This window comes from Amphiprion ocellaris, chromosome 3, assembly GCF_022539595.1.
Source record: "Amphiprion ocellaris isolate individual 3 ecotype Okinawa chromosome 3, ASM2253959v1, whole genome shotgun sequence".
NCBI classification, from domain to species: domain Eukaryota; kingdom Metazoa; phylum Chordata; class Actinopteri; family Pomacentridae; genus Amphiprion; species Amphiprion ocellaris.
This window is the reverse complement of record NC_072768.1, coordinates 20,561,580-20,585,472: the sequence shown is the minus strand read 5'-3', so window position 1 is coordinate 20,585,472 and position 23,893 is coordinate 20,561,580. Positions and strand designations below refer to the sequence as shown.

Genomic DNA, 23,893 nt, shown 5'->3' with positions numbered 1-23,893 from the left:
TACAAAGTAAAGTGGTCCGTGTTGATCGAATACAACCGAATAGAATTTGTTAGGATAGAAAATCATTTCTTTATCGTCATTGCAAATTTGCAACGAAATTAGTCACAGGGTAAAACTGCAGCGAGACATAAAAAACAGTAACTTTTGTATTTTAGAGAGAAAGAGCTACAATCTGCAATATAATGCGACTGATATTAATTGCATATATTGATGCAGATGTTTCTTCTGGCTTGTGACACTGCTGTTGTACATGAACTTCTTACCACAGCCTACTGTAGGCCTGCAGTATTTTACATTGCATACACATTTGCACATTGCTTTTGTTTGTGTGAAAACTCCAACATTGTACAATTTCTTTTTAAGTCTTTGCATTCTAGATATCAGGAATTGACTAAAAACTAAGTTTAAATGTAAATATTCACTGTAAAAGTACTTAATTTGAAGCTGTCATCTTACTTTACTTGAGTACTTCCACTTTATTCTATCTGACACTTTGATTCCGCTACATTTCATTAGGAAATATTGTACTCGGTGCACCACATTTATTTGACTGCTATAGTTGCTAGTATAGGCCTACCGCTGGAAAGTCGATACAGTAATTGATATTTAAGAAATCTGAAAAACTTTAGAACAGTTTTTTTTTTTTTTAAATGCAGGTGCAACCTGCCTTTTATAGTTAAAGAATAAACTTGCCACTATTATCTAGTGGACAAACTATAAAATTGAGATATAATTTCATGCTCCCAGCTTTGTGGGAACAGTTTGTTCTGTTCTGTTCAAACATGACTGTGCACCAGTGCACAAAGTAAGGTCAATAAAGACATGGATGAGTGAGTTTGGTGTGGAGGAAGAGTCTCGACTTCAACCTGATAGAACACATTTGGGGTGAATTGGAGCAGAGATTTAGAGCCAGATCTTCTCATCCAGTATTAGTGTCTGTCCTCACAAATGTGCTTCTGGAAAAATGGTCAAAATACCCATAAACACACTCCTAAACCTTGGGGAAAGCCTTCCCAGAAGACTTGAGGTTGTTGTAGCCACAAAAGGTGGGCCAACTCCATATTAAACCCTATAGATTAAGAATGGGATGTCATTAAAGTTCATGTGCGTGTAAAGGCAGACGTTTCAATACTTTTGGCAACGTAGTGTGTATATATATGTAATAAATATGATGATATAGCAATAACACGTTAATGTAAAATTTGCTGATGCAATTTATTACTTAAGTTGAATTTTAAATGCAGAACTAAATTAAGGAGTAGCATTTTGTGACTTTTTCCAAATTACTGTAACTGTGAATTCGTGGTGGGCAGCGTTGTCCAAACTCTCTGAGCTGGGCTCATTAACAGTTGCAGGTAGGAATAAAAATACCTCCTTGACAAGTGGGTTGTAAATGGCTCACTCAAAAAAGTTGCGCAACTTATAATTAAATCGATTATTGCGCAATTAAAAAAAAAAAAAAACAAGGTAACTAAGCAGTGCGGTAAAACAGAAAGATTAAAATAACTACAAAATGTAACGTGTGTACACAATAGCAACGGCGTTAAATGGCGAATATCGTAATTCCTACGTTTACATTGGGCCCTTAAACGCACCACCTCGTCAAATTAAACAACTGTTAGCTGAGCAAACAGAAGCTGTGGGTCACCTGGAAAACTAAACGGTACTCTGGCCATGTCCGTTTTTCTTTGTTTTCTAGCAGAAGTTTGTGAATGTGTTCAGGCAGCCGCTGGTGGAACCGCAGCTCCTGACCTTTCACCTTCCAGTGCTGGTTCACAGCAGTAATGGACGGAAGATATGACCCACCTTGTAGCTCCGCAGGCCCCGACAGTTAACGCGGCACCTCGGTTATCACAGCGGTGACTGCAGACGGAGAAGCTGAGCTCCATGACGTCAGGACAGGTTTGTTTATTTGGTGTGTTCTCAGTAAATCGGTATTTTTTTATGTCTCTCACGGCGGAGAGTCCCTCATGTTGTTAACTAGCTAACAGCGCGAGTACACTGTGTGACGTTGCACGTGCTTACTCTGCACATCAGCAGCAGCTGTTATAATACACGACATGATCGATAATGTGTACTGAAAGACTTCAATAAGAGTAAATAAGGTTTTATTTTGTGCTCTTGTGCTGAACATTTCCTTGTGGAGGCGAGTCTGTGCAGTCAAACTTCCCCTGTACCTCCTGTCCTTCCACACAGCGTGGATCTGATGTTGTGTGTAGACATGTCTTGTGTAATGCAACATGCCAGTTCCGCTTTCGTACAGTTTGTTGCTCAATCCGGTATGTTATTCTTTGTGGAAGAGCTTGTTTTGCTGATAAATGAAGTAATTCCCTTCTTTGACCAATCTTCTCAGACTGATTTTTACCTGAAATGTTTCAGGTCAAGATAGTTTTATCTGAATATGAAATAAATACATTCCTGGTTCTCTCATTTTAATGCTGAATGACCTCTGAATATTGCGATTTATTCATTGATTTTGTGAACTAAGTTCAGGCACTTGATGTTTTTAAATGCGCCCTTCTCATGTATTTGCACAAAAATAAATACGATGAGGATAATTATCATCAGAAAATCAGTGAGTGTACAGTTCTTTTTCCCAAAGTACTTTCCAAATCACAAATATCATCACATATTGATCACATCCAGCTGCCATGCAAGGTTCTCTTCTTAGCCTCTGGAACAGTTTTACATTAAGTGTAGCTTGCTGAAGATTTATTATCAATTAATATACCGTATGTATATTATAAAAATGAAAATTTAGTATATAATAGAACAAAATGTTGACAAAAATATGATCAAATGAAGTTAGATGAAGAGTTCATTGATTTTAGATTGCGAGTGCAGTTTGAAACAACGTAATTAGCAAATTGCAAAGGTTAAAACTTAGGATATACATTACGCAGCACCCACAGTGTTCAGTGGTTGTTGATGGTGTTTCAGATTGTTTGTCCTCCTTGTGTTAGTCACTCATTTAAAAATGTCTCATGTGATTACACTCTGTCGTGTTTTAAATCTAATACACAGTAAATATTGAAAATAAGCTTGACTTAAATGTGATTTAAAAATATCACAAATCGAATCACAAAATCTGTCAGAAAAAATGTAATTAGATGTTATCTCCAATTTGTTGTGCCTTCATAATATGCAACAGTTGTGTACATAAATATGAAAGGAACATATTATAAGCAAATCAACCTGCTCACTTAAGGATAACAAAGAGGAGGTGAGAGTAGCGACCCTGCTTATAGTAATGACTCACTAAATGTTTCACAGTGTTCTAAATTCATTTCCTGTCAGTGCTTTGTAGATCACAAATGTAATCACACACTGACAGCAGCAAACCACAAGGCAAGGTCATGGCCTTCAGGAGCAATTTGGCCTTCGGTGTAGCTAAACAAGGATTTAGTTAATATTATTTTAATATACTGTATCTGTAATCATAGGAACAAGAAAATGTAGTATACAGTCAAGTGACAACAGTTAGATCAGATGATAGACCAAGGATTTATTGTTGAAAGTAAATATTTTAATTTTCAAGGAAAAATGCAAAAACAAAACCAACTCAGTTGTTTTTGTAGCTTATGTCAAGCTTTTATCTGTTTTTGTATCATTGTTTTTTGAATGTATCAGGGTTTGTTTTATTATGCGTTTCATGGAGCAACCCAGTAGCCAAGTGTTTAAGGTGCAAATGCCTTGAGCTGTGAGTCTCCAGTTTGATTCCTGGCTGGCTGTACTGTTTGCTGCATGTAATTTTCTTACTCTCTGTCACTGTATTTCTTGTTTCCCTCCACTGTCAACTTCCAGCAAGCACAGGAAATATCCAACAAAATAACATCAGGAAAAAAATATGTAGTTTTTTTTCTCTATAAATTGTCAGAAAATTTGTAAAATTTTAAATTTTCAGGCCCTCGGTGGTCATGTTTTCAGATTATTTCAGTTATTAGACAAACATTCCAAAACCAGAATGTAGTCAGTTTACCCCTATATATGAAAATGTAAAAAGAGAAAAGAAAAAATGATGTGTAAAGAAAACAAGTAGCACACAAATAAATATATGATTGAGCCCAACATTTTCTTCCATCTGACCACAGGACGTCACTGATGTTAAGTGTGTCTTTGCTCTCCCAGGTGTGATGGCAGTAGCAGGGTTGACGACTGTAGATCCGCTGCTTTAGGGGTGCAGCGCTGACCTGGCCGGCACCATGCAGCAGAAAGGTGCCATCCAGATCATTGAATGGGAGGACTTGGACAAGAGGAAGTTCTACTCCCTGGGAGTGTTCATGACCTTGACCACCAGGGCCACCGTCTATCCAGCCAGCCTCATCCGAACCCGCCTCCAAGTGCAGAAGGGGAAGACGCTCTACTCGGGCACCTTCGATGCTTTCTGCAAGATCCTGCGAGCGGAGGGTGTGCGGGGCCTCTACCGTGGCTTCATGGTCAATACCTTCACCCTGATCTCGGGACAGGCTTATATCACCACCTATGAACTGGTGCGTAAGTACGTGTCCCAGTACTCGCCCAGTAACACGGTGAAGTCGGTGGTGGCAGGAGGGGCAGCGTCTCTGGTGGCTCAGACCATCACTGTGCCCATAGACGTGGTGTCTCAGCACCTGATGATGCAAGGACAAGGGGAACACCTGACTCGCTTCAAGCCCAAACCCAAAATGATGCTCGCAACAACCAAACGCAGACTGACCTTCGGGCAAACTCGTGATATCACGGTGCAGATATTTGCAGCCGACGGCTTCAAGGGATTTTACAGAGGCTACGTGGCATCGCTACTTACGTACATCCCCAACAGTGCACTCTGGTGGCCTTTTTACCATTTTTATGCAGGTAAATCAGTACACTGTCCCAATCACATGTTCACGTACAAGACAATCACAAACAGCCCTGTGGACGTGGCTAAAACTCTGTTACAGTTCAGTAGAGTTTGCTGCTTTTGTTACTGTATCAACAAAACCTGTGACAACAGCATAGTGCTCTTAAATGAAATATTTTGGCCTCACGTTGTTTCTGTATCCTCTGCATTCCCAGAGCAGCTGTCCTTTTTAGCGCCAAGCGAGTGCCCCCACCTGATTCTTCAGGCCGTGGCAGGACCAATGGCAGCAGCAACCGCCTCCACCATCACCAACCCCATGGATGTTGTTCGTGCCAGAGTACAGGTAAAACACTGAAACCCATCTCTGTGCACCACATGAAAGCATACACTTTCCTCCTTTAGACTGGTTTACTAACATGAAATTCTGGTGTCTGTGGCTGCAATTCAATGAAAATTCATAGCACACGTGGCATTGATCACACTTGTTACTGCGGGCTGAAGCATCTGTGGATTGAACCACTGGACTGACTTGTCTTTCTAACATTCTTTTGTCTTTTAAGCCTGAAGATTCATTTTGAATGTGGAAATAGCAGTTTGACAACAAATTTTGTCACCCATCTAAAACTTCCAGAAAGCTGTTGGCCTTCATTAGCGGATGAAATGGGCTCAGCTGTCATGACGATGACTGAGTTGTTGTTTTTGTCATTTAATATGAAGTTGCTATTTAAAAAGTAGGGGTGTAATGGTACACAAAGTCCAGTATGGTCCTGCTTTTGGGGTTGCGGTTGAGTATATTTTCAGTGCAGCACTGATTTTTTTTTTTTTTTTTTTTTTTTGTAGAAATGCATGACGTGTTTTTTTTGTGAATTAAAAAACAAGAAAGCATTCATAAGTGCATAATGGACCATAATTCTTGCTTTGACAGTTAAGGCGCTCAGGTCCTGCAAACTGTCAATAAGAAAGGACTCTTTGTCTACTATCATAAATCAAACACAAAGTGTCCCATTAAGTCACAGAGCCGTTGCAGATTCCGGCTGCATAGGCAGGCAGATTACAACTGAACAACTGGTGCTTTTCTAAGATGTTCATGGTGGAAATGTCCCTCTAGAATTTTTGTTCTCAGAGCTCATGTGTGTCGTCAGAAATATATTTATGCCTGAGAATATATCAGACCAAACTTTACACTCCAGCTGTTCTGACCAGAGCAATAACAGTTAAATTTATTGGTTGACTGACAAAATGAATGAATCTGCGACTGTATTGCCAGTCAGTTCATTTTTTTTCTGCAGAAATACTAAAACACTTGCTAGTTCTGCTTCTCAAATGTGACAGTTTGATGCTTTGTCATTAATTTCAAATTGAAAATTCATGGCAGTAAAACATACATCATTGGGTCAGACAAAAGGCAATTTTTCAGAACTGTCTAACATTTTACAGACAAAGCAAAAATAAACTCTTGAGAAAACACTCTGTAGATGAATTTATGATGAAAATATTCCTAAGTTGAAGCCCTGGTTCAGACAGCCTGGACATGAAAGGAAGCTCCATGTGTGAGTGCAAGAACACTTAACCCTGAATGTATTCAGTAAGTGGATATCGTTCAAAGACCTTTGATAAATTACTGTCATCACATTATTTGAAGTGCACTTAAATCTGTATTAGACCCATAACACAGCAAATCGTACATCAAAGCTTAGTATGAAGAGATGAAGAATTACTCATCAGCTTTTTTTCTCTGTAGAGACTCTTCTAATGACTCTATCCAGTGTAGCTGAACAGCTAGCTTGCTGGTGAAACTGTGTGTATTAGATGCATTGGCTCAGCTGATGTTTTTACAGATTCTATAGTTTTTATTAGTTCCCCTTTATTGATGTGTAAATGCACACCACTTTACATCAGTCAGAGACAGCATGAATCCTCTGACCTGTGAAGTGAATAACGTTGCTAATCTTTATGCAATCCGTTATTCTGCTGTGAAACCTTGGGTCCTGGCATTCATGTGGATGTTACTGTGACACATACCAGTTACCTAAATATTGTTGCACCCAGTGACCTTGTAGACATCCGCTGTCTAAACAATCTTTTTTTAAAGTTTTTTTTTTTTTGGCCTTTTAGGCTTTATTTTATAGGACAGTGGTGAGAGAGAGACAGGAAACGTGGGCCATGGGCTGGATTGGAACCCATGACCGCTGCGTTGGGGACTATAGCCCCTGTGAATGGGTCGCCTGCTCAACCAGTTGAGCTACCCGATGCCCGACTAAACAGTCTTACCACAAAGTCCATTTAGTGGCTCCTCTGGAGGCTGCCATCACGGCACCTTTTGTTGAGATTTCATCATGATGTGCAGATAACAAGGTTGCTTTGTCCCGTCTGCTACAGGTGGAGGGACGGTCATCCGTTATCGAGACATTCAAGCAGCTGTTGGCTGAGGAGGGCGTCTGGGTGATGACCAAGGGGCTGTCGGCCCGCATCATCTCCTCCACGCCCACGTCGGTGCTCATCGTGGTCGGATATGAGACCCTGAAGAGACTGAGCCTGCGAGCCGAGCTAGTCGAGACCAGACACTGGTGAAAGGCCGGTGAAAACAGGATGACCTCGCAGTAGCCTTCAACTCAAAGACAATGACGCAGATCTGGGCAACTGGTCGGCTGTGGAGCTGTGTCCACATGCCTTTTAGATCCCTGTTGTTTTTAATACAAGCTGGAGGATGCAGCAGAGAGCAGATGGAGATATTTGTCTTTGAGTACTCCTGGGAGCTACAGGTATTATTACGTTATCTTTTACCATTTGTCAGACCTGTTACTTAAAATGTGAGGATGTTCAGTGAAAACTGTTTTTGCCAAAACTAAATTCATTTTTGAAAACAAATTGATTAAATCCGACACTTGAAACACGATGATTGTTTGCTAGAGGATAGTTGAAAGCCCTTATACTGTATATTCTGACACCCAGTGATTCTCAAAATGTTTTTTTTTCTTAAATGAATGGGTTTGGAAAGAAATTCTTCATACTCAGCAAGTCAGGGTTTTATTTCTTGCTGTGCACCAATGCAGCCTAAAACTTGTCAACATCTAGGGTGAATCAGCTGGGTGCAGATTTTAAAAGAGAGCTACACAACAATCAGTTACAGTATGTGATTTAGTTTAAAAATGTAGTATCTGCGGTCAGTTTGTAATGTGCCACAATCTGGAGAAACAATGCCTTTTTTCTTTATTGAAAAGCACTTAAAAGAGCAGAGAAGACCTTGTTGTCGTACTGCATTCCGGTGAAAAGAAACTTCTGTGCAGAGATTTGAAATGTAAAGAAACTCACCTTTTGGCAGGTGTGAAAATTGAGCTCCAAAGCAAATTAAGCAAATTAATATTTTTTTTGTTATTCTGTTACAACAAATATGGTATAGGCCTCTGTGAAACCTGGCTTAGATAATGGGAGGTTCACTCCAATGCCTTTCTGTGAGCTGCGTCCTGTGATTTACGTTCTAGCAGTCTGTGAGGTCTATAGGGCAGGTTCATTGTGAATATTGTGCATACATCTGTTTATAGGGCCAATCAGGTAGGGAGAGAGTACAGTGAGAACAGGAGAGGTGCACACTGGAGGTTACAGGCCTTTGATCACATTAATGAATCCTGTGCTTTCTGCTGTCTGTGATTCTGTACATTATTTATACTGTTTGGATGACCGGGGATCAAATCTGCTACTGTTTGTTTCCACTGGGACACATTGCTGGTTTAAGCTGATGAGGACAGAGAAAGAGTGAAAGGCAGCGGCACCACACCAGCACACAAAACTAAAGTACAGTTGCCTTCAGAGTTCCCCACACACTTCAGGTTGTCATCAACCTCATACTGTCATGTTGTGGAAAAACAGCAGCTGGAGAAGCACATAAATGTAGTCATGTTCAGACTTTACTATATAACTACTGCTAGAAAACTCATCTTGGTGATCTCCAACACTGCCTGCTCTTTTTTATAAATTGTTTTTGCAGATATTAAAATTCAGTTTGAAGACGCTGTTCTTGTGAATAAGAATGTTGAACTTGTTCACTGACATTTTGCTTGTATGCAAGAAGTCAAGTGTTTAACTACGGACTACAAACTACCTGCTCAAAGAATTGTGAAAAGTGCAGTTTGATGTGTTTTAAACATTGAGAACTTGTGGACTTTTGATGAAACATAATAAAGAATTCAGGATCACCGCAGTTGCTGATAACTAGTCTGTACATTATTTTAGTAAATGTTTAGTGAGGCTGCAGTGCACTTGTTGCCCCACTGGAGGGCGCTTCAGCTCATACTATCTCCACTGCTGCTCAAACTACTTCCCTCCAAACCAAACCTGCATCTTCTTGCCAGAATGATGTCTGGCATCATGGAAATACACAGGAGGGTATGAAATTAGACCTCAACTTCAATTACTAATGTATCTGAACATCCAGTAATAAAATTATAGACAGTTTGTCAGTCTAGCATGGCATAAGGTTTAAAACTAAGTTGTAAATAGTCTACAAAAACTCAAGAACTGACAAGGTAGTAAGTTATTAGATAAATATAACTAACCAGATAAAAAGCAGATTAAGTTCTCTTATACTTCAACATAGGAGGTTAAAAAATGTAAGCAACTGATTGGAGATTAAATAAGTATAAAGCTTTATGATCATTTAATATAAAATAACTATCATCTGTGTTATTTTTGCCTGTTAGTGATTAATAACTGTTTATCAACCCATAAACTCAAAAAATACGCCAAAAAGTACAAAAACAACCCTTTAATTTGACCGTACTCGGCCAGTGCAAAATAATCCATCACATCTACAGCTTGAACCCTGCCCCTCCCTCACCAAAGAACCGACTTCAACTCCATGATTTGAGCCTCCAGCTGTGGAGATGTTCTCCTGCAGTCTGTCCTGGACGTCCTCCATCACATGGGGCAGTCGTAGATGTGGATGGCTCGGTCGTCTCCAGCCGAGATGATCTTTGAGCCGTTGCTGTTGTACTTTACACTCCACACCTGAGAACATACACGAGGACAGAGGATGAAAAATAGGACACTCTGCACAATATTTACATATGATATCTGTAAATCCTTAGTATGAGGAATCTACACAGAGAAAGGACAGATGTCATCGAAGAAGAGAGATGTTTCCTTTCATGTGTTGTTCTTGAATTTGATATCTTAGCAGGATGTCAATTTACACAGCATTTAATTTTTTTCCCCACATTTTAGAACTATGAACAATATGCTGAAGCACAACCTGTGAGTGAAACATGAGTATGACATAAAGCTTTTTACAAAACCTCAAAACTGCAATGAAATGCTGTGAATTTGATCAGAAACTACAGAGAAAAGGAAAGACCAAAGCAAAGCTGAACAGTTAATTGGCTGCAAATTGTCCCTGTAGATTTTCTGGTTTTGCACATAATGACGAGGCACAGAAACAGTATAGCAGACTAACTGCCTGTGATCTCATCTCCAAGGAGCTGCGCTATTCAAATAGAGGCTTTGTTGGAGAACAGATAAAACTCCCCACAGGCGTCTGCAACCAGAGATCTAATGACAGCTGGGCTTATTGGTTTTTGCCAGAGCTGAAACATCAGGGCCGGGCCATGTGAGGGGCCCCTGCATGACTTGGGCCATATTGATATCTCTAACACGTCAGCACCTACAGCACACGGATTTTCTCATTTTGAATTGTAAATGAAGAGAGCTTTGTCACCTGGTCTTGATGGTCGAAGAAAGTGTTGATACATGCCCTGGAGCTGGCGTCCCAAACCTTCACACTCTTATCAGACGAGCTGAGGGCAGAGAAGAGAACATTTTTACATGTTTTATGTTTTATCTAGGCCTCCTCTGTTTATCTTGGCACTGTGAAATGGAAACTTTGTCTGAAAACAGCATCAGCTGTCAACGGTTTTGCACAATAGGAGTGAAAGTGTGGGAAAGCGGACAGAAGAAAACACTACTGCTAGCTCACGAATATAAAACAGATGAGGACATACTCCCACTGGTCATTATATTCTAATGAGTGTACAATGCTATCGTCTGTTTCAGGTCTATCAGCATGTATTTCAGTGTTAGTCACTTCTTCAGCTATTGTGCAACAGAAGTGCAGCTATTTAGCAGCAGCGCAGCCTGAAACTCCCACTTCTGTGTTCGTCTGCAGCTGGTTTAAGGCTGGTGTTTCATTTTACCTTGAGACAAAGTGTGTGTCGTCTGGAGAGAAGGCGACATTAAGAACCCAAGATCCGTGTCCGCTCAGTGTGCCAGCCAGGTTGGCATGTTGCCTGCAGAACAATTACAGCAAGTTTTGTTAGAGCAAACAAAATGCTTCAGTATTTTAACTTTTATACACTTTATTTCTATCACTCTAATCCATATACTGTAATTTTGCTGCAGTATACAATATCTATTGTACATTTTTAGTAAAAAAAAAAAAAAAAATCCCTCAGGATGAATGAAGTGATTATTATCTATAGGAAGAAAAACATGCTGCCAGCTGCACTCACACATCATATATTTTAATATAGCCATCGTCAGAGGCTGTGACCAGGAGCTGGGAGTCTGGAGAGAAGGTGAGGGATCTGATGGGCATAGCGTGACCTGAGGAGACAGCAAACGGAGTCATTAAGAGATGCCCGCTAGTGAAAACCAAGTTGCTGTTTTTGTTTTATGTTGTAAACATGCCCGTTTTCATATGCTAAAAGGCAAATCATGACTGTAATAAGCAGTCAATAATGTAGAGTTTCATATAAACCCTATCAAGGCAGAAAGAAATTACTTTAATGGAGTACAACTTCGAAAATATGTAACTGATAAATAGAGATACATTTTAGGGGTTTAATCAACAAAAGCTTAAAGCTCTTTTTCCTCCTCAACACTAAAACAATTATCAGTTCTGAATGCTGTAGGGTTCAATCACATATTGAACTGGCCATTATCAGATCTAGTGTTCAGCAATTTTCAGATTATTGGTATTTTTATTTTCTTTAATCGATTCCTGATTAAAATAAAGTCATTCAAAGAAGGCACTAAGGATTTGCACTCCCCTCCAAAAGTATTGGAACAGTGAGGCCGATTCCTTTATTTTTGCTGTAGACTGAAAACATTTGGGTTTGACATTAAATGATGAATATGAGATGAGAGATCAGCATTTCAGCTTTTATTTCCAGATACTTACATCTGGATCTGATACACAACTCAGAAGATGGCACATTTTGGTTGAACGCATCCTCTTTTTTAAGTGATTTTTGGGGGATTTTTAGCCTTTATTACAGTTCAAAGTGGAGAGAGACAGGAAACGTGGGGGGAAGGACATGCAGCAAATGGCCGTGGGTCGAACTTGAACCCTTGGCTGCTGCGGGACTATGGACCCTGTTTATGGGTCACAAGCTCAGCTAGTTGACCTACCGGGGCGCCTGAAGGCATTCCATTTTTTATGTGAGCAAAAGTATAGGAACATGTGACTGTGTTTTGTTGCCCTGGTGTGTCCTATTACACTGATTACTCAATGTCTATGTTCAGTTTCAGATTTGGGTTTTGCCTGTGCAGATTGCATCTATAGTTAGAGGTGTAACCAAAGTGAAAACCAGGGAGCTGTTTATGGGTCAAAAACAAGCAATTGTGAAGCTGAGAGAAGAATGAAAATCAATCATCACCAGTACAACCATTTAGAATGTCCTGAAGAAGAAAGAAACCACTGGCGGACTAAGTAACAGACGTCGAACGGGTAGACCAAGAAAAACAGCAGCAGTTGAGGACAGAAACATGGTGAAAGCTGTAAAGAAACACCCTAAAACAGCTGTTAGTGACATCAGCAACAACCTCCAGAGGGCAGGAGTGAAGGTATCACAATCTACTGTTCACAGAAGACTCCATGAACAAAAGTACAGCGGATATACCAGAAGATGCAAACCGCTCATTAGCAAGAAGAACACGAAGTACAGGCTGGAATTTGCCAAAAAGTACAGAAACAAGCCTAAAAAATTCTGGGACAAGGTTTTCTGCACTGATGAGACAAAGATGAACCTTTACCAAAGTGATGGAAAGGATGATGATCCCAAACATACAAGCTCATCTGTGAAACACAGTGGAGGTAATGTTGTGGCTTGGGCTTGCATGGCTTCTTCAGGGATGAGTTCACTAAGTCTACAGAAACATTTAGTCTGCCAATTTAAAGAAAGATGCAACCAAACTGACTGGGAGATCCTTCACCATGCAGCAAGATAATGACCCAAAACACACTGCCAAAACAACAAAGGAGTTCATCAGGGGCAAGAAGTGGAAAGTTTTAGACTGGCCAAGTTAATCTCCAGACCTCAGCCTTGTAGAGCTGCATTTTACCTGCTCTGAAGGGAACAGCCCCCCCCCAAAACAAACAGCAACTGAAAGAGGCTGCAGTGAAAGCCTGGAGCAGCACCACAACAGAAGAATGATGTCAGTGGGTCACAGGTTTGATGCATTTATTGCAACTAAATAGTAAGTCTTATTCACTTTAATCTATTTTAAGTTAATCTGTTCCAATACTTTTGCTTGCCTAAAAACTTGGTGTTCTGTTACAAATAATGCTATCTTCTAAGTTGTGTATCAGATCCAGATGTAAATATTTGGAAATAAAAGCTGAAATGCTGATCTCTTGTCTCATATTCATCGTTTGATGTCAAACCCAAATGTTTTCAGTCTACAGCAAAAATAAAGGAATCACTGTTCCAATACTGTTGGAGGCAAGTGTACAGATGTAACATAAATAAAGACATTTCAACAAAATTTTGTGTTGGACTTTTTGTTATTCTAAATATTGACACCAATGATTCGTTTTACATTTTTTAAAAATAATATATACTGGGGGCTGCACAGTGGCGTAGTGGTTAGCACTTTCGCCTTGCAGCAAGAAGGTCCCTGGTTCACGTCCCGGCTTTCCCGGGATCTTTCTGCATGGAGTTTGCATGTTCTCCCTGTGCATGCGTGGGTTCTCTCCGGGTACTCCGGCTTCCTCCCACAGTCCAAAAATATGCTGAGGTTAATTGATTACTCTAAATTGCCCGTAGGTGTGAATGTGTGAGTGATTGTTTGTCTATATATGTAGCCCTGCGACAGACTGGCGACCTGTCTAGGGTGTCCCCTGCCTTCGCCCGAGTCAGCTGGGATAGGCTCCAGCACCCCCCGCGACCCTAGTGAGGAATAAGCGGTGTATAGATAATGGATGGATGGAATATATACTGGTTCCAAATATCAATTATCTGGTTCTGTGATTAACATTATTTGTTGATACCAGTACTGAAAAAACACAAACATTGGCTGACACCTAGTGTTTTATTTGCATTTGTTAAAATTGCCAGAAATCTTTTAGCTTAGCTTGTTTTCTTTATTATATTGTAAATATTTGGTCATAAATGCTACATTTATTCATCATTGTAGGTTGAATGTCTTTGAGGTTTCAGTTATTGGTTAAAAAAAACTAGCGATCATAAGATAACACTTTGACCTCCAATAAAGACAAAATGTTCAATAAGTCATAAAAACTGAATATTAGGTTAGAAAGGAAATGCTAGTTGTCTCATTTATTCCCTTTACAATTGATAACTGAACCTACCTTCCAGTGTGTGGAGTAGTTTTCCAGTGGCGATGTCAAAGATGTTGATGATTCCATCGATGGCTCCACTGGCCAAATACTTCCCGTCAGGGCTCTGAGGAGCAAACGGGAATTGAGCCAGTGAAGGTATAATGGCTATATACAGGTTAGGAGCTAAAATGAGGGAAAAGCTTTATGTAAATAAGCACCAACACAAATAAAGATAAATTACTGTGAGGCTACATCAGATCAGAGGATCTTATGAAGCCACCACCCAGCGACCAAAATGCCAGTTTACAGCTCCTTACATAAGCTATACTGAGGATGAATTTTCCTCGAGTGTCCAGAGAGTATTCCTTCTTGCCGCTTTCCACACCGAAGATGTTGACTTTGCCGAGATGGCTTCCTGTGGCGATGTATTTAGAGTCTGGGGAGAAGGCGACCGTCCATGCATCAACTAGACGAACAGAGGAAGAATGAAACACATTTAATGTATGGGTTACCTAAATATAACAACTTTTTTAATGTGCATAAATACTATATTTTCAAAACTTTCAAAACAACCTAAACCCTGAGCTTAGCAGCAGTTCATGTTTCCTCCTAACTGCCCGGACCAAGAAACCAAACCTGCTCTTTGTTCTTTTGGGTCAGTTTTGACAAGATTATTACTGAAGTTAAAAATTATGTCTGTCCATATAAAGGAAAATAAAACAAAGGGTTTATATTTAACAGTCTTCACTTCAAATCCAATCCAATATTCCAAAAGTCAGTATGTCCAAAATAGGGAGGAAAAAAAATCCCCTGACCCACACCAACCACTGAGTGAAACAGAGTGACACTAATGGAAGGCGACATGGCATTTAGATTTCTGGGTGTGTAGGGTTCTGGAAAGGTAAGTGTGAAAAACAAAACAAGCTTGTTGCGCTTCAAACAGACCAGACTGGCTGTCATCCCCTGCAGGTTTGCTTTACCACAAAACTACTAATACCAAACGAAAACTCAACAAAGAAAGGCCACAGTAACCAGATCAAACCAACATTTTACTGACCTTCAGACAGACATCAGAGTCAAAGACAGAGCTGAAGGAAGAATGATCTCATTCTACCACCCAGCATGAATTCATATAGAAATAAAACCCTCTGAGGTCAGTCCTACCTGGTCCAGCATCCATAGATTTAATCTGTTTTCCTGACTCCAGGTCCCACAGACGGATGTGTGCGTCGAGGGAGCTGGAGGCGGCGATGGCTCCGTTGTGACTGATGTCAACTGACACCACACCCAGCTGGTGGCCCTCCAGAGTCCACTGCAGCTCCAACTTCTCATCCGACCTGCATGAACACAGCGACAAGGAGATCATTTGGTCAATTCAAATAAACTCAACTTTTAGGAAAACATGGACGATAACATCTTAGAGTGCTGATAAAAACAGTCAAACAAAATCAACAATCCCATGACAAATGAAAAAAACTCCGCCTGATGATGAATATAAAGCCTTATGAAGAAAAGCTGTGGGATCCTAATAATGGGATAATGTGAAGCCAAACTGAGGTCATTTCTGTAGCTGTAGCTAAGACTGATGAGAGATGATTTCTGCTAATATTATCAAACAAAACCTCTTAAATATCTAACAAAAACATGAACTGAAGAGATAAGTCTCTGAAGCATTAAAGTGATCCTGAAGTAAAACATAATTGACTTCTGGTCTTTTATTTTTTTGAGAACATATTTGAGAGTGATTTTTTGCAGCTGTCACTGATCACGCTTCTATCTTCACAGTTATGCTGCCAGTGCTCTTGTTTGTGCTGCCTGACTTTTTGTTTACAATTCTGACACAAACTTCTTGTGTGGACAGATTTTACAGGGGTGCGTTTCCACCAGCTAATGAGCTTTTGAGTGAAAGTTGAGTCGCTCTACTCTACTTCTGAACTACTGCTGAACACCCTGTGGCTACAACACACAACCATCACCTCCAAACTCAAAAATACACACAATGCATATTATACATGGACATAATATGATGTACACAACTACTACAGACTTTGTTACACCGTTCTATGTGTGATTACATACCCACTATGTTCATTACCACTTGCATTGTATTATTTATCATTTACACTGTATCACAGATTTTACATTCTATACTGTGTATAGCTATCACTTACGCTGCACTATGTAGAACTATATTATACACCATGTATAATTGTCACCTACACTATTATGTATAATTAGAATAATAACTGATCATTCAGGACTCATGTACGTTATACTGTGCATAATAACAGACTATTGCAGTCGCATTAATTTCACCCATTTTCATACCAGTAGTGAGTATGATTGTGTCTGATGTATGCTTGTTTTTTTAGTTTAGTCTTTTTTTAATTTACCTCATATGTATTCTTAATTATTTTTATAGTATTAAGACTTTTATTTCTGCACTGTGAAATGGGTGAGAAAAACGTAATTTTGATAAAGTATGTACTACATACATTACTGAATGACAATAAAGCTGAAGTTTAACTTTTATTACTAAAATGATGACTGGCAACTAGTGAAAAATCACCAAATTCAAAAGTTTTAGATTTCTGAATAAGGATTTTAGCACACGGGGCTGCACAGTGGCATAGTGGTTAGCACTTTCGCCTTGCAGCGAGAAGATCCCTGGTTCGCGTCCCGGCTTTCCCGGGATCTTTCTGCATGGAGTTTGCATGTTCTCCCTGTGCATGCGTGGGTTTTCTCCGGGTTCTCCGGCTTCCTCCCACAGTCCAAAAATATGCTGAGGTTAATTGATTATTCTAAATTGCCCGTAGGTGTGAATGTGTGAGTGCTTGTTTGTATATATATATATGTAGCCCTGCGACAGACTGGCGACCTGTCCAGGGTGTCCCCTGCCTTCACCTGAGTCAGCTGGGATAGGCTCCAGCACCCCCCGCGACCCTAGTGAGGATTAAGCGGTGTATAGATAATGGATGGATGGATTTTAGCACACAGAGCACTAGGTTGAAAATGGATACATTAATTAATTCATTTAAATGAATATATAAAGCTTGGTTAACATGTAGTCACTTGAGCTGTGTTTCAGTCACTGTTTCATACTCGCCTCATCGGACAACGGTAAGAGACAAATGTGAAAAATATATGAACAGCTTTAGTCTGAATTAAATCAATTAATTAAATTAATTTAGTCTGTATTAAAAAGCAATTTATGTAAGCACAGAGTGTAGGAGAGGTAAGAACAGATGTAAAGAACTGCAGAATGCAAATCATTTTCTGTCACTCAAAAGCTCCTTCGTCAATGGGGATGAACCCCTAAATAAACCTGCTCTATTTTTAAATAAAATTTGAATAATGTGAATAACTTAGAAAACAGATGCAAACACTAAACAAATTCAATCTTACAAAGTAAGAAAATACACAAACACAATAATAATTAAGAAAAAATATCATGAGAAGTTGTGTTAAAAACAAACACTGACCATTTCCAGACTTTCACCATATCATCTAGGGAACCAGTCACGATGGTTTCTGAGCCATCAGCTTCACTTTTACCCCACGCTGCTGTCCAGATGGCATCGTCATGTGCTGAGAGGAAAAACATGCCGGTTAGAAATACATGTGAGTGCAAGTGATGTTTCATTAGACAGAAAACGAGTTAGGCTTTAAAGAATCACTGGTTTGACTATAGCTGTTTTCCACTAATGATATCTATTGTATTTTTAAATAATTCTACAAACTACAATAATGTGTATATGTAATAGTGCAATGTGTGGAAAGGAACATGTTACTCAGTGTAATGGTCCAGCTAATTGAATGGCTTTTAACAGTTGCTGCATAATAATGAAGAACTATGGCACAGAGGAATAAGACAGATATGCATTAGGTTTAGGCTAAGTAAATATTGAAATTAGTCTTTATATTACAGAAATATAGATAATTACAAGTCATTTAAGCCGGTTAGCTTTTCATTGCACAGTTCTCTTCTTTTAGGCATTGCTGAGTGATAATTTACTTGGTATTATCTGTTGACTTTACATATAATACAGGTATGCACAAAATAATATTGACTCAAACAATGTTTTTTTTGCCATCTAGTGTGAATTTGTACATTTTTACAGTTTCATTACATCACTTTGTAAAAATAATTTACTGCTTGTATGAATTATTATAATACTTTCTCAGTTGGAATTATTTAACCACTATGATAAAATTCAAACAAATTCTTACTCTTGAAGGTCTGCTATGTAGACTTTGCAAAGACAACAACAGCTGGTCTAAGAATTATTTCCAAAGCTTTAATGTTGTGTCAATTACTGGTTACTGGCCTACGCCAAGTGAGAAAAACAATACAACACAGGTATAAAATAATGAAAGAGTAGTCACAGTAGCTTAATGTTGAAAATCAGTGTTAAGTAGCTAAATCAAGCTTGCAGAAATTAGTCAGTGAGGTGTGTTTATCTGTGACTCACCATGTTCTTGCTTGAACAGAATGCTGTACTGAAATCAAAGCACAAGTTCAGAGTTAATCTTTGAATGCAGTCATTCATGAATCAAAACGCGCTGCACAGAAGTGACGCTGTTTGATGCTTACCTGAGTGCTCATTGTTTTGGTCCGGGTAGTTGGAGAGACAGTTAACTCACTTCAACCTAAAAGGAGCTTGAATGTCAGACAGTGACAGTCCATTCAGGGTGAAACAATAAGTGAATCTAATAACTCTCACTCTGAGTTTGACGAACAAAACAACACTCATTTAAAGTTAAGATATGCTACAGTGGCTTGGAAGGCAGATAACACAATAACGACAAATAGCAACTTTACTGTTGTTTCAAATTTGTGCAGTTGAACAACTGAGAAAAGACTAACATAGTGGAAAAACCACAGCTACCGCTAGTTAGCTCTGACTAGCAGCGGTTATCACAACACAGCAGGTTAGCGCTGCAAGCTGCAGCTAGAAGAGGCTGTTAACTGTCTGAACTAGAATAGGGTTAACAATAATTGTAGAAAATAAATTGGTTAACTGTGATAATATGCGTCCACGTACCTTAGGAAGTACTGATACAATGTTTATCAAATTTTAGATTCTCGCTGATTTACATGTGAGACGCCATGACAACATTTGATGCAACTTCCGCTCTCCGTCTTCTTCTGTAGTTTTTTTTCTTACCAGCAGCTGCTAAAGGACTGAGGAGGCTCACTGTCACCACCAGCGGAGCTGCGCAGGTACAGCGTCTGTACAGAAATTACTCTGTCAAAAACTATTTCTAAAACTATATGATTAAAAATTATCAATCTGTGCATTCATAGAAGTAAAGGTGCAAATTGGAACTAAAAATAGATACCACAGAGGAACTCAATTTAGTTTATTTATGTAAAAAAAACCTCTTCTTCAAATGTTTCTTTAAAGAACCCCAAAGGGATTTTTAATTAACATCAAAAAACTATTTTTAAACACTATAAATGACACCTCAAAGGATGTTAGCAATGAAGGGGTTCCGTAAGGAATGATTTTTTTAGCTAGTCCTATCTTGATAAGAAAAACATCAAAGTATTTTTTAGGAAAAAAGTCAAACATACCATTTCTGGGTCTCTACCAGAACAACGTACAAGAAGATGACATTTGTGAATTTGTAATATTCCAATGGGTTTTATAGACCAAATTATTAGTTGACTTAAAAAAAAAGCTCCGATTTTATGCTACCACCTGCCACCACACTACATAACTCCAATAAAAGCAGAGAACCTTTAGTAGTCTAAGGAACCACAAACATAAAGTTCACAAGGAACCATCCTCTAAATAAAGAGGTTCTTTAATTGGTGGTGGCGTATTTAAGAGAGAACTAGAGACCCCTCTTAGGAATAATTTAAAAACCATTATTTTTTCTGAGTATTAATAATGTTGATATTTAATAGATGTTTGAATTAATGAAACTATTATTAAATATATAAAATAAGTGAATTTATTGTGTGTGAGGAACACATAGCATGGAGAAAAGATGTGATGACAGGGAAACATGCAGTCAAAAAGCACAGCAAAACCAAAGGCGTTGTTGGGATCTTTAAACATTGTGAGCTCAGCCCAGCAGTCTTTAGATTTTGACCTGATAGTTGCACCAGTAACACAAAGAAATTGCATTTCTTTCTTTCTCAGAATCATCCATGTTCCACATTAATGCCATAGGTAGTGGACAGAAGGATTTACATATCTACACTATGCAATGGTGTGCCTTAAAAATACTTGTATTCACATGTGTTACTTTATGGTAGTTTGAGTGGCGAACATTTTAAACAGTCGAGGAGATGAGATTCAGGTGCTGTTGAGGGGAAAAGTTCACATACAAAGTCCCACAACACAATACCACAATATTTCGTCAGAGAGCTCACAATGAATATGAAGTTATGGGAAGCATCTACACACATAATGGTGTCACGACTGCAAATGATCTCCTGCAAAACAGAAAAAATGTAAAATGTTTTTAAAAAATGTAGTTAAATTCTTCATGTGACAATAAAATCTTTTGACTTTAATAAACAGTTCAGACTTTTGCCACCAGTAAAATAATATCATATGAAACATTTTAATTAACGCCACTGGATGAAACACAAATTTATGCCATAATCATGCATTATATAAAAAATACATTTTATGTAATTACTTTAATTCATTTTATCCAATGACTACAGTAAACCACAGACCTGGCACAATTACTTTGCCAAATATAATTTTTCCAGTGGTTTTATGACAAGTGTTACTGGTATTCTAGTCCAAATTCAGTTAATCTATATTGAATTTACACACATAAAGCTTGTGGATTTTAAACAAAACCTCTATGGTGCAGAGAGAAAGAGAAATCTGAGTCTGCAGAAAGAATTTTCCAACAGTTTGACAGTTGCTGCAGCAGCCACAGCCTGAGCTGCAAACGCTCAAAACAGCTGTCAAGATACAGTTTCAACAGAATCATTTTAAGTCAGAAAATACAGCCAGTGTGTCTTAAATAACTCTTGAAATAAAGCAGAAACAGGGACTTGCGTCACAGAAAAGGACATCAGTGTGATTCTCCTGACACCTCAAGACCTGAGCGAGAAAGATGAGAGATGTCCTATTTATAACAGACAGAGAAAGAGCTTGACTAGAGGGATTTTTTTTAAAGCCCCAAAATGGCTCTGATATTAGCCACAGTTATCCCACAGCAGATATTCTTACAGTCATTTCAGTTCCAACATCTCATGCAGAAATTGTCCTTTGTCAGATTTTAAAAGCCTTTAAAATCACAGGAAAACCGTCACAAGAAACTAAAACCCTGCTTTAAATGTTATGCCAGACGTTTGAGACACAGCAGCACATCACTTCTCTTAGCAGTGTTTATCTTGGACGTACTTAAAGTTACAATAAAGAAATGTTTAAAATGTTGCTGGATACTAACTGCATTAAAATCTGTGGGCAGAGTTTTTTAAATGAAAAATTCCAGCTGGATGTTTGTCTCACAGTGATGGTGACTTTCAGTTCAACAAAGTCTCTCTTCTTTCCAGTAAATATACAGATGCTAGTACTAGTAAGTATTGCTGCCATTTACAGGCAGTAGAGAACCACTAAATGGTTAAAATCTCACTAAAACACCCAATAACTGAGTTATAAACAAACAAAAGGGCTCTTGATACAAAAAAAGATATAAATTTAATCTTAATTATAGGCAGTGTAGTGGTTAGCACTGTTGCTTCACAGAAAGAAGGTTTTGTGGTCGACCTGCTGGTTCTGTGTAGAGTTTGCATGTTCAGGCCAGAGAAACATGGATGTAAGGTTTGTCTCTTTGTGCTAGCCTCGTGGCTACAGTATAACCCACCTCTCACCCAACAACAGCAGAGGCTTCAGGCCCTTCAACGCTCTGCAGGATAAAGCAGGTATAACTAATGGATGGATCAATGATCTCATCGCTTCATCATTTTACAACCTGCTCTATTTAGAATCGATTAGCGTTATATAAACATTTAACAAATGGTTTACTACACTCTATAATGACGTGGTAAGCTGATAATGTTTAATAATAAATTCCTTCTGTTGGGACCCATAAATGAAAGCTGGTGTACAGTTACAACGATAGAATAAATGATGCATAATAATTGTGGATATATGTCTGTTAATTTACACATCTAATGTACTTGCAAACACATAAACCACTTGTAGACTTGCAGACATGCAACAGAAAACCTAATAGGCTGGATTATCTCTCAATTGCTATTTCCTCCCATAGTCAGGTCAATAAGTATTTGGTCAGTGATGCAATTTTGTAAATTTGCCTGCATTTTCATAACTAAAAAGTAAGTTCAACTGTCTGATAAGCAGCTTCATGGTCTGGTGTTTCCTCATTATTTCATGACAATTTAGTAAATAAAAGGTTTGAGATGATTGGAAATGATGAATATGCATTTGGTTGCTGCTCATGGAATAAGAGGTGTCAGTGTAAGTGATGGACACCATTATAAGACTGAAGAAGAAGAAAAACTTCAATGTAAGATGGCAAACATCCCACTTGTGGATCAATAACAGCACAAGCCATCAATTTTTTTAAAAAAAAGAGTCAATAATGGATGAATTCAAACAAAAAAAAAGTTAAAATCTGAAAATTATAAAGGAAATATATGTAACTGTCCAGATACACATTGTTAATTTCAAATCAGATAAAACAGCAACAACATAACTAGCAATTAATACAACAAACCAGGGCTAGTTAAAAGAATATACTTGAGGTAATACTGCTAGTGATTACAATTATATCAAATTTTAAAAAAAAACAAACACAAAAATGTACAAAAACCTTCATTCAGCCTTCAGCCTTAGACACAGAAGACAACTAAATCACAGTGATCACAGTGTTTCTTTTTTTTTTTTGCAGTTGAGGCTGTAAAAACAGAAGCTACAAATGATCCAGCACAATAACTTTCATACAGTCCCCTCTGTTGCGTACAATTTACAGCATCAGCTCAGTTCAGTTCAGTTGAATTACAGCAATGCTCAGTTTGACTTTGCCACAATTTACACACATTGGTTTTCAGAATCTTGCATTGTTGGTCAAACACCTGACCTGGGGAGGTTAACAGTTGAATCACTCGCTCAAGAGCACCTAAACTGAAGTCTTACAGCTGCCAATTAAACGCAAAAGCAATTATAAATCTCAGCAGAGAAAAACATCCTAAAGGCTTCCACGCTACATAATAATATAGGCTAATGCTTAATTATAGACCAGCATACAATGCATAATGCATACATCAGTGATGTTTACAGCCTGAGGGAGAGAACAAGAAAACAGGCGGATGAATCATTATTGGTGCAACAAACTGTCTCTTTGATCTGTGTTTGCGGTTCACGATTGGTTTCAGGCTCATTTGTTCAGAGTTGTACTGTAATATGCTGCATGTTTTATGGTATTTAGTCAACAGTGGAGAAGAAAGCACAGTAAAGACAGAATAGATTTTCTATTTTAAAAAAGGCCACAGCAAAGGAGAAGTTTGTAAGATTTAC

The 23,893-nt window shown here is 38.6% G+C and overlaps 2 protein-coding genes across 4 annotated transcripts; one reads left to right on the top strand and one right to left on the bottom strand.

Annotated features, from left to right (window-relative positions):
* Nucleotides 1-1,591: 1,591 nt before the first annotated feature.
* Nucleotides 1,592-9,020, top strand: slc25a44a (solute carrier family 25 member 44a). Of its 2 annotated transcripts, none has more exons than XM_055009178.1 (4): nucleotides 1,592-1,902; nucleotides 4,129-4,836; nucleotides 5,043-5,165; nucleotides 7,202-7,392. In XM_055009178.1, the coding sequence occupies exons 2-4, from the start codon at nucleotides 4,203-4,205 to the stop codon at nucleotides 7,249-7,251; spliced, it is 807 nt and encodes a 268-aa protein (XP_054865153.1). In that variant the 5' UTR covers nucleotides 1,592-1,902; nucleotides 4,129-4,202; the 3' UTR covers nucleotides 7,252-7,392. The 2 variants fall into 2 exon arrangements, with proteins under 2 accessions (XP_054865153.1, XP_023123811.2); XM_023268043.3 differs by having other exon boundaries at nucleotides 1,596-1,902; nucleotides 5,038-5,165; nucleotides 7,202-9,020.
* A 549-nt stretch (nucleotides 9,021-9,569) lies between these two features.
* On the bottom strand, nucleotides 9,570-19,541 carry skic8 (SKI8 subunit of superkiller complex). 2 transcript variants are annotated; one of them, XM_023268055.3, is made up of 11 exons: nucleotides 19,421-19,541; nucleotides 18,970-19,025; nucleotides 18,848-18,875; nucleotides 17,858-17,963; nucleotides 15,540-15,712; nucleotides 14,693-14,841; nucleotides 14,406-14,499; nucleotides 11,323-11,416; nucleotides 11,008-11,100; nucleotides 10,533-10,611; nucleotides 9,570-9,826 (listed from the first exon to the last, which is right to left on the bottom strand). In XM_023268055.3, exons 2-11 carry the CDS (start codon nucleotides 18,979-18,981, stop codon nucleotides 9,737-9,739), a joined length of 918 nt encoding a protein of 305 aa, XP_023123823.1. In that variant the 5' UTR covers nucleotides 18,982-19,025; nucleotides 19,421-19,541; the 3' UTR covers nucleotides 9,570-9,736. The 2 variants fall into 2 exon arrangements, with proteins under 2 accessions (XP_023123823.1, XP_035803047.1); XM_035947154.2 differs by having other exon boundaries at nucleotides 18,970-19,035; nucleotides 19,421-19,527.
* Nucleotides 19,542-23,893: the final 4,352 nt, after the last annotated feature.